At 43.1% G+C, this 11101-nt stretch overlaps 1 protein-coding gene and 1 long non-coding RNA gene across 2 annotated transcripts; both read left to right on the top strand.

Moving 5' to 3' along the window:
• The first annotated feature begins 1330 nt into the window (after positions 1 to 1330).
• On the top strand, positions 1331 to 6835 carry LOC123429521. Its single transcript, XR_006622694.1, has 3 exons — positions 1331 to 2204; positions 2304 to 2374; positions 6795 to 6835. It is a non-coding gene; the product is annotated as an uncharacterized LOC123429521 (long non-coding RNA).
• An 81-nt stretch (positions 6836 to 6916) lies between these two features.
• Positions 6917 to 8220, top strand: LOC123429520. The gene has a single exon (XM_045113548.1). The coding sequence runs from the start codon at positions 6973 to 6975 to the stop codon at positions 7699 to 7701; it is 729 nt and encodes a 242-aa protein (XP_044969483.1). The 5' UTR covers positions 6917 to 6972; the 3' UTR covers positions 7702 to 8220.
• The last annotated feature ends 2881 nt before the right edge of the window (positions 8221 to 11101 follow it).

The raw sequence follows: 11101 nt of genomic DNA, 5'->3' as shown, positions 1-11101 counted from the left end.
TTTACGGATGAATGAGCGTGTCAGGCGTGGATGGCCGAGTGCGACCAAACCTTTTTCGCTTAATTGAATTATTTTGTATCTTCACGTTTAACAAAAAATATCATCCTGTCTTAGATATAAGTTTTTAAAGATTTTATAATGAACTATATACGAAATAAAATACGAAAACGCTACGCGTCCGTCAGTTGATTTAAAAAAATAATTCGTCACCTGGGTAGCCGTTCGATGACCCACCTGACAGCCGTTTGATCTAGGTTCCGCATCCTGCTGCATGTCAGTCGTTATTTCCCATAACAAATTGTCTGTTCCGAAAACTAGACACTTTTCCTCGGCCCCGATAGAGCCGCGCCCCGCGCGGCGTTGCCACCATCCCGCCGGAAAATCCGCCCGCGCCGGCATGCAGGAGCTAAACTGCCATCTTCAAGCAGATTTACAGCAGAGATCATGTAGCAGAAAGAGGAGAAAGAGGAGCAGAGAGCCAAGCGATGGAGAAAAGAAAATTGGTTAAGCGAGAGTAGAACGGTGAAGTATAAGTCACCACACACATAATAAAAAAATATCGAGATTGCTAAATCGTTGAGCGATCATTACTGTTGTTAAGACGAGGTGATGACACGCCGCTGTAGTTGCTCCCTTACCGAAGCTGGCAATACCCTTATTTTTGATATCCGACAAGTCTTCAAGCATGTGCCCTTGAATACCGGCGCCCGATAGCCACAACGGGTCATAGGTTGTCGATTTATCAAAATGAGATTTTTCATAAACACATGCCCATATTATGATTAAGGCACTTAATAAATATTTTAGGGATTCTGATACACGATATAGAGAAAGGGGTTGACCTCTAAAGAATGATTACAGACAAGATCGAGCCACCCGCAAAATACCAGTGTACCGGCATGCTCCAGCGTGGGAGGCATCATTTCCTTAGGCTGGGCAGGCGCCGAGTTGGTCGACCTCAACGGCCCGGATGCCGCCGTCGCCTAGGGCAATGCGTGGGAGGCACACACTTTTTTTGTTAATTTTATTAATATTTAAATGGACTTTGTTTGGCGGTTGACTACCGTTTAATGATTAATTATGTTAAATTTAAACATGTTTGCGTTTTTTATTTTAAATCGGTGTCGGACCCGTTTGACCAGGTATGTACGAGTGCTTGTGTTGTGTTCAAAAATATGTTCCTAATGTACAAGAGAAAAATAGTGGCGAAAGAGTATAAATGAAAAAGTGAAACAGAGTAAATGAAAAAAATGGAAACGTGAGAGACAGAACATTTAACCGCCGCCCTGACCAATCTTTCCCAAATCGACCTGCCCAAAACAAAATTTCCCACCGGCACCACCACCTCACCAATCTGGCTTCCTCCCCAACCGGCGTAGTACGAGCTTCCTGGGGTGGAGCAGGTCGACATCCCCACGGCGGAGCCGGCGTCGGGTCCCCATAGCCTGGGAAACAAATGAGCTGCCGGCTGTGCCATTGGTCGAGCCGCATAGTTTCTTCTCGGGGAGTGCTGCTTGCCTTCTCCTCGAGCTCATCCCCAGGTCTGACGCCCCTCGACGCTGGCCGTCCCGGAGCTTCCCTCGTCGGCCCAGCATAGGATCTGCGGGGAGAGCTGCTCCTCGAGGTCATCCGGCAGGATTGCTGCCCCTCGATGCTTGCCGTCCAGGAGCATCCCTCGTTGGCATCGCATAGGTTCTGCTCGTGGAGAGGTGCTCGTCGAACTCATCCGGAGGTCTGCCGCCCCTCGATGCTAGCCGTCCAGGAGCATCCGTACCATGAAGTGCAGATGTCAAGGGAGTGCTCGACGCCGCCCAGCCTCACGACGGCCATGTCGGGCTGGTGGTCGAATGTGAGGATGATGATTCGGCATGTTTGATTATTCTTTGCATTTTGAGGTTGGATTATTTTAGCAGGGAGTTTGAACAATTCAGATTATGTCTGAATGCATAATCTGAAGTGAACAAGGTGACATTCTTGTGATTGGCGACTAGTATGATTGCACTTGTTAGCAAGGATTGTGATTCTACTTGCCAAAGTGAAAAAAACCAGTCATAGCTGAGAATGTTTAGTGATTAGCTAGTACATGGTAAAGTTGTTGATTTAATTATTTGCCATAATAGGCCATGGACGAAGTTATAATTTGAAGCGTGTTTTAATTAACACAGCCTTTGCTCATACAGACAAAGGAGAAGTGTGGTGTACAGGTACTTATACTAGGCCCCTATTACCTTACTATTACAATGTTCATTTTCAGTACTCATAATAGAAGTATGACACTGATTGTCAATTGTGTGTTCATGCAGGTAGGGATATCGAATGGTGAAACTATATACTTAAAAGCATGGTAGCTTTCCAGCCAACAACAATTGTTGGGGTAAGCCATTTCAATACAGAGAACTTCCAATTGATAAAAAATGTTTTGTCTGTGTACAAAAACTTCAAATAAGGCAATATAAGTAAATAAAACATTAATTTCACAGTAAATGTCAATATGGTTCGGGATCTTATTTCCATCTACATCCCACACTGCATTATTCAAAGATGATTCCGTACCCATGTCAAATAGATCTCTTGGCCTGAATTGCCTCACCACATGCCATTCTTCAGTTTTTTCCATCTTCTATGTAAAATATTTGTTCAGCTTGAGAAGAAAAAACGAATGGTTCGTCTTCTAGTTCTTCTCCTGTGTGCATCATTTGAGAAAAGTTTACAAGAGTGAATCCAAATTCATCTGTTTGCAGACCTGCACGGTTGTGTACGTCATACCACTCACATTTGAAGAGCACAACCTTGTATTGGTCTTCGTATGATATCTCTATTATATCAGACAATCTGCCATAGTAGTTAATGCCCTTATCTGACCTGATTACCACACCACTGTTTTGTGTCTTGCGTCCTTCCTCACACTAATAGTGTGGAACCGATACCCATTGATTACAACACCACTATACCGCAGCCCAGACTTGTTTGGCTTTCTAGCTAGTGCCATACCTTCTTGATTAAATTAGGCCTGTCATCGAATAGCACCTATAAAACAACAATATTTTACCCATAGAACAATAAAATTTGTGATGCTAAGTTAATTGTGATGTACCTTTTGCTCTAACCAATCAGCAAAGTGTTCATTGATAAACTGCTCCTCATCATGTGACGTCAGATCTCGTACAACTTCTTCTTTACTTTTCTCCATGTGCAGGAATTCTCTATATAAGTAAGATGGATTACTATTAGTGTAATTTTTGGAAAAAATAAATATTTAGCATTACTCAAGTGCAAAGTAAAAATATATACTCCCTCTGATCTAAATTAATTGATGCACACTTACTACAACTTCAGTACAAAGTTGTACTAAATGTGCATCAATTAATAAGGATCAGAGGGAGTAGTTGATTATTCTCGCGCACCTTCGAAGGTCGGCGATTTCATCACAATGTCGCAGAACATAGCGATGTGCTTGAATGAGCGAGTGATCATTAAACTGGTACACACTGTCAATTTTTCCTACAAGTTCACCGGCACTCTCAAACATATAAGAATCGTGTATCTCGTCTGATGGATTTGGGTTTGTCTCTGGTCTTGTGAACCTAGTTGGTCCATCTATAAATCTTGAACAAAATGTCATACATTCATCAGCAATGTATTCTTCTGCCATAGATCCTTCTGGATGAGCTCAATTGCGCACAAATGCCTTAAGTCGGACAAAGTACCTGAACATAAATTGCACACAATCTGTAAGATAGAATCATGAACTAAACAAGATACAAAGTACAAAATACTAGATTACTTGCCTTTCTATAGGATACATCCACCTATAATGTACTGGTCCCCCAAGCTTAACTTCATCCACTAAGTGCACCATTAAATGTACCATGATGGTAAAAAATGACGGAATGAATATTTTTTCCATATTGCAAAGTGTCTGGACAATTCTATTTTGTATTTTGTCAAGCTCGGCGATACTTAATACCTTAGAGCACAAATTCTTGAAGAAATCAGCTAACTCACAAACAATGTTCATAACATCTTTGCTTGGATGACACGAGTGCAGTGCGGCTGGAAGAATATCCTCAATAAGAACATGACAATCATGACTTTTCAGGCCCTTAATTGTAAGCTCCTTCATATCGACACATCTTGATAAGAATGATGCATAACCGTCGGGTGTTCTAAGTTTTTGAATAATTGAGCAGAGAGCCTCCTTTTGTTCCTTTGTCATATTAAAGGGTGCAAGTGGCAGCTGTTCTTTACCTTTGTCATCTTCATCGGGATGGAGTGCAGCTCTAATTCCCATATCTACCAGATCAAGTCGACCATTTCGATTACCTTTTGACTTAGAATCAATATTTAGCAGTGTCCCTATTAAATTATCACAAACATTTTTTTCTATGTGCATCACATCGAGATTGTGCCGCAATAAGTTGTGCTCCCAGTATGGCAAGGAAAAGAATATTGATTTCTTCTTCAGCCACTCCTTTGGCTCCTTTTTGTTCTTAGTTGAGCCTCCAGTTAACTTTCTCTTGCATGTTTCTCTTTTTCTTTTGTTTTTACCCGTATTGCTTTTCCCTTTGGCCTTAGATTTTGCTTTCTTTCCAGTATGTCCTTTCTTTGACGGCTCATATTTTTTTTTTCATACACAAACACCCTTCCTTCCAACATTTTCAACACTGAACTCCCACTCATAGTTTTTGGTGCAAGTTCATTCTCAACAGTTCCGTCAAACTTCTTCTTTTGCCGGCGATAGGTGGCAACCATCGACGATGGCCCATATAAGAAAATTTCTTCCCTTTCTTTAGGTAAACTGATCTTGTAGAATCCCCACAAGATGGACATGCATATCTCCCCTTTGTACTCCAACCATATAAGTATGCTAATGCAGGAAATCATTAAGTGTCCATAGAATGCAGCCTGGAGGCGAAAGTTTTTTTTAGTAGTACAATCAAATGTGTCCACACCTTTCCATAGTTGCAAGAGCTCTTCAACTAATGGCTGCAAATAGACATCTATATCATTCCCTGGACTACTGGGTCCTGGTATGATCATTGATATAATTAAAGATGTGTCTTTCATGCAAATCTAGGGAGGTAGGTTGTAAGGAATAAGCATCACTGGCCAAGTACTATGCTTTGACCTCATGTTTCTGAACGGACTGAACCCATCACTAACTATGCCAAGACGTATGTTGCGACAATCCTTGGCAAAGTCAGGATAATGAGCATCCAAATCTTTCCATGCTTCTCCATCTGCTGGATGGCGCACCAATCCATCTTTTGTACGACCCTCTTCATGCCACCTCATATCATTTGATGTTTTATTAGTCTCATACAACCTCTGCAGTCTAGGTATCAGTGGAAAGTAGCGCAATACCTTCGCAGGCTTTTATTTATGCCTTGAATTTGTTTCTTTATCATCATTGTCTCTATCAGCCCATCGAGAGCTTTTACAGACATGGCAAGACTGTTGGTTAGCCCTCTCACCCCAATAGAGCATGCAATCTCTCGGACATGCATGAATTTTCTAGTAGCTAAGACCCAAACCATGAATGATTTTCTTTGCTTCATGGTAGTTCTTTGGTAGACTTGCATCTTCAGGAAAAGCATCAGATAATAAATCAAGTACCGATTTGAATGATGCTTGAGTCCACCCATGTAAAACCTTCAAGTGAAATAACCTGACTAAGAAGGATAGCTTTGAAAAAATTTGACATACGTCGTACAAGTTTGAGTCTGCATCCTTCAAGAAGCTTAAAAATGTTTCTTCTTTTTTGCTCCCATCTTGACCTTCAGTGGCAACATTCTCTTCTGCTGGTGATGTAGCCATTCTATCAGGGGCCTCAAGTTGCTCATCATATAAAGTTGGAAAATTTCCTTCTTCATTGGAGAGCACAACTTTATCATCATCTGATATGCTATCCAGTGAATCATAATCTGGCATGTTGAAAACAGCATTAAGGAGCCCTCATGTGTCATCTAGTCTACTAGAGTCACCTTGTCTTGGAACATACGCATGGATATATGAAATAGATGCATTGTTTGAGGTATGCAGCACATCGTCAAATACATCTTCACATGAATGAAATTGCTCTCCATGGCAGATCCATGTTGTATATCCTTGTAGGATGCCATGGCATCTCAAATGGGTTTTTACTTCATCGTAAGTTTGCATCCTCTTGTTTGCGCAATTTACACATGGACACAGAATCTTGAAACCATCTCTTACATCATGGAATGCAAAAGAAAGGAACTGCTCAACACCATGTTTGTACTCTGCACTGGTTCTTAGTTTACTCATCCAGCTCCTATCCATCATTTAATGCAAAAGCTGAAATGGAATAGCCAAAATATCACTTATTCCTATCTATTCAGTGAACAAACATTATTGGCGAATGAATAAGAAGCTAAAACATACTCCCTCCGTTTGGAAATACTTATGTGGTTTTAGTTCCTTGTTTCAACGAAATATCTCTGTATGGTTTTCCATTGACTCAACCTTTGTATTCAATTATTCTTTACTATCATCATACTGCTTGTTCTACATCTTTACTCAAAACAGGCAGCTTCAAAACAGTGAACTTCATACCACCCACTGTTCTTTATTTAACTTTTATGTAGTCTCAATTTCATTTTAAGTAATGGTATGTAGAAACAAACAATAAATATAGTTTTATTTGTGGAAGTTAAATTGTTGTAAGATTTGATGTCTAGCCATGAATTGGACCTTGGTTGTACTTCACTTTGCATGTTGCAGTTTAGGGCAGCATACTCAATTTATGTTTGTCTATATATTGCCTTTCATAGGTATGGCAAATACTGGATCACGACATTGCAGAAAAGCTATATGCTTTAAGTAATTGTCCCTGTATCAACTAAGCCCCCGTCGGCCCCCGCGTCGCTCCGAGGGGCGACTCGGGCGGCGAAACCCTAGCCGCCACCCAAGCCCCCTCCTTCCCCTCCCTCCCCTCGCCACCGCCGGAGGATGCTGGTGGGCGAAGCCCTCGTCGGTGGACGGCGGCGGCGGGGCCCTTGTTCGCCTGCTCGCGCGCTGGAGCGGTGGGAACGTGCTCGCGTGCTGGAGCGGTGGGAACGTGCTCGCGCGCTGGAGCGGTGGGAGCGTGTGGTGGCGCGTCGGAAAGTTGTCCGCGTGCAGGAGAGGTCGAGATGGCGCGGTGCGTGTGCGCGGAGGCGCTGCTACGGCGGTTGCCGACCGCTGCAGCGAGCGGCAGAGCTGGGGGCGCCCAGATCTGGGCCGCGCGGGCCCGCCTTGGCCCGAGTCAACCACTTTGCCCCCACCCACCCTTCTCCCTCCTCCCACCCCTCCCAGCCGCCGCCGGTGGTTGCCGCTGGGTTGTGCACGCGCGCGGTGACCCTGACGGTTGCTGCCATGCTGTGCCACGGCGAATCCCGGCGGCGGAGGCTGCGGGCCGGCGCGGTGCAGGTGATCATTGTCGCCTGCTGGACACGCTCCCGGTGGTGGCCGGCCTGCTGGCGCTGCGCTGGCCGGTGCCCAAACCTGCGACTACCGACGTTCCTAGGCTTCCCACTCCTTGTGCTTCCGTCTTCTCCAACGTTCTTCGTCATGTCTGGTCTGCATATGCATCTGAGGTCCTTGCTCAGGGGTCGGGGCGAAATCCCCGCGCAGCGTCGGCCTGCGCTTTCAACGGCGACGCCCGAGGGTGCCGTCACCTCCTTGGAGGTGTTGGCATGACCCTTGACCGGACCTCCTCCTCGATCACCGGGAGAAATCCTAGGTCCGGCCTCCTGGACCGGGCAGCGGCGGCGTCTCAACGCCGTTACCCTCTTGAGGGCGCTGCTTTGGCTGCAAGCGGAGTACTTGATGCGGCAGATGGTGGCTGGTGATGCACCGTTGGCGTAGACGGCTAAACAGGGAGCAGGTTGTTTGCCAGCACCGGCCCTCCCCCACCGATTGCTACACCAGTTCCAATCAGGCCCTGCCTTTCACCCGCCGATCCTAGGCACATGGGTGTTAGGTACGTTGGCCTGGGCAGTCCTGGAGCTGCAATTGTTCCTAGAGGTGTCTTGCAATGGCGGCAGGGCGAGGCCTAATATCGTTGTGTGTCTGTAGCTGAGGGCACCTCCTTACCTAGTTGTAGTCGCTTGGTGAGAACGGTCGTGTGTGTGTGTGTGTGTGTCTGTGTGTGTGTCCCTCCTTTCTGGAGGTTGTACCCCCGATGTCTTCTTCCTGTTCAATGCAATGAAATGCAAATTCTTTTGCGTTTTCTCGAAAAAAATTGACCCTGTATCGTATCAGTTGAGAAAACTTGTATTTCCCTTTGAAAGATGTTCAAGTAACTAAAGTATTGTCCCTGGAACATATATTTCAACAAGTTCTACTATTCCGGTGATGCTTTCTAGCATCTCAACTTTCAGAGTAGAGTAATCTTGTTTTTAGTGTATCTTGTGCTAATTCATCATTGGAACTCAATAGTGACATGTTGTATTTCGTAGCCATGCCTAAAGTTCAGTCAAACGGTACCACTAAAATCTGATGTATAATTTCGATAATGGTAAGAGATGAGAATTGACAGAGATTACCTGCTAGTTCGTTGGCTGAAGCAATAAAGTAGGTTGCATCGCTGACTCCTCGTTCGAATCAGATCGTGAGTGGCAGTGCAGGGAGATCACAGGCAGATGGGCGGCGGTGGCTAATCTGACCCACGTTGAAACTAATCACGATGAGAGATGGTAGTTCAACTGTTTCAGAGATCAGAGGCAGATGGGCGGCGGCGGCTAATCGGACCCACGTTGAATCTAATCATGATGAGAGAAGGTAGTTTAGGTGTTGCAGGAGACAAGATTAATCTGGATCTGAATTCTAGTGGGCTTTTAGTATGGGCTTTTTAATTATATTCTTTTCATGTATATGTAAACGATGGATAGGGGTCCAAGTATGGACGTGAAAGGTTGTGTACAGCGGTTGCAGGAATCGGTCAATATTTGGTGTCGTGAACAAAAAAAAGAAAGATGAATTGTTCATGCCATGCAAAAAAAAACCCAAATAAATTGTTCATTTTCTTTAGTTGATGCAAAAATATATATATCTTTATTTTGACTTGTACATGTGAATCGGTTGGATATATTGGGAATGAATAAAGTTTGTGAATACGAAGCTATGCATTGAGCTCTTTTGCTTTGTTACTAAAAGTGAGGATAATAATTTATTTTGTTGAATTTTTTAGAGCTTTCTTTGAAAATAGGGCGAAATGCATGGATAAAAAAACACCAATAAGCTAAATCTTTCACCTTGCAAAGATCAATTCATTTTCTGAAGATTTTGTCATCCTGGGAGAACAAGATTGTTCTGCAAGTGAGCACACACCATCACGTAGGGGTAGGATCGGGCTTGCCGAGTAGGCTTTGCGACACCGGTGACATTCTGCCGCTGTTAAAGTCGGCGACCGACTCGCCATCCTCTTCAAGGGCTTCTCCCTGGGCTTACGAGAGGTACCTTGCCATCTAATAGAAACAACGATGGCACAACTCCATGCAGCAGTGTCAACGATAACTTCTGGTGACCATAACTCCTGGACAATAGAAATATACAAGCAGAAACATACAAGCATACGACACAAGGCACACCCAAATAATCCTCCTGATATACTTCCGATGAAAATATACGCACGTCCATTTCTTATATACGTGAGTGCATAAATTTTAAGGGGGCATTCAGTTCTCTAATGAAGTCCTTTTTTATAAAGGCTTTATTTGTTCTCTTTTTCCCATGGCAGAATATATAGTTTTCCTATGAAAATTTGCATGTATGTAAAAGACATAGATATGCACGAAAAATATCATTTTTTGAAATTATAAACATTTTAAGCACCTGTACAGTTCACACCGAGAGGGTGTAGTCCCGAGAGCCAAAATGTTAAGGCGTTCTGTGAAATGTCTCTTTCGATGTCTTTACATAATCACTAAAGGACATCATGGACAATGTCTCTTGAAATTGCTTCTATCATATTAAGGCATTATCTAAATGCCTCTTCTAGCGTCTTTACACTAGCGGCTATGAGACATCATGGATAATGTCTCTATCTACGTGCCTCTACTATTGAGCCATTCTCCAAACTGTCTCTTCTAGTGTCTTTACCTAAGCCACAAGGGACATAAAGCGGAGTGACTCAACGAAGATGTCTCTATTGATGACACACTATCTATAGTGTCTCCCTTAGTGTCTCTATACCATGGTTGAATTAGATACTAAGAGGCATAAGGGGGAGTGTCCCTAGGTATATGTCTCTATCGCATGTTTTTGGTGTAGTGTCATGGGTAATGTCAACAATAATAACTCATGATCACCCACATCTGAGTGGATATATTTATCTAGATCATTCCCCAACACATGACGCTTGCCAAAAGGTAAAGGAAAACTAAAGGAAATGGTGAATATCACCACGACTCTTACATAAAGGTAAGTACTAGAAAGTAAAGGTAACAGATAGGCCCTTCACAGAGAGAAGCAGAGGTTGTCATGCACTTTTATAGTTGGATGCGCAATCCCTTAATGCAAAATAACATCACTTTATATTGCCCCTTGTGATAAAGAACTTTATTATGCAGTCAGTCACTTTTATTTATTCCATATAACAAGTTCGTATAAAGTTTATTGTCCTCACACTAATAGATCACACTTATTTAGAGAGCAATTTTTATTGCTTGCACCGATGACAACTTACTTGAAGGATCTTACTCAATCCATAGGTAGGTATGGTGGACTCTCAGAGCAAAACTGGGTTAAACGTGTTTGCATGCACAAGTAGTATATCTACTTGGTGTGGAAGTTTGGCTAATATGGGGTGGAAGCAAGCGACACATGTTGAAGGATTTATAACCATATAACTTCTATTCGGAAATAAGCAAACATAACTCATTATGTTGTCTTCCTTGTCCAATATCAACTTCTTAACATATAATATTTTAACGAGCGCTCACAATCATAAACGATGTCCAAGATAATATATTTATATGTGAACTTATCTTTGTTTATTACTTCCTTTTAATTGCAGCAATGACCGATAGCTTTGTTTGTCAACTCACAACAAATTTCGATCAACATAGTTATATGTGAAGTCATCACTCCCCATAAG

Source organism: Hordeum vulgare, chromosome 2H (genome assembly GCF_904849725.1).
Source record: "Hordeum vulgare subsp. vulgare chromosome 2H, MorexV3_pseudomolecules_assembly, whole genome shotgun sequence".
Taxonomy (NCBI): Eukaryota; Viridiplantae; Streptophyta; class Magnoliopsida; order Poales; family Poaceae; genus Hordeum; species Hordeum vulgare.
This window is presented reverse-complemented; position numbering and strand designations above follow the sequence as displayed.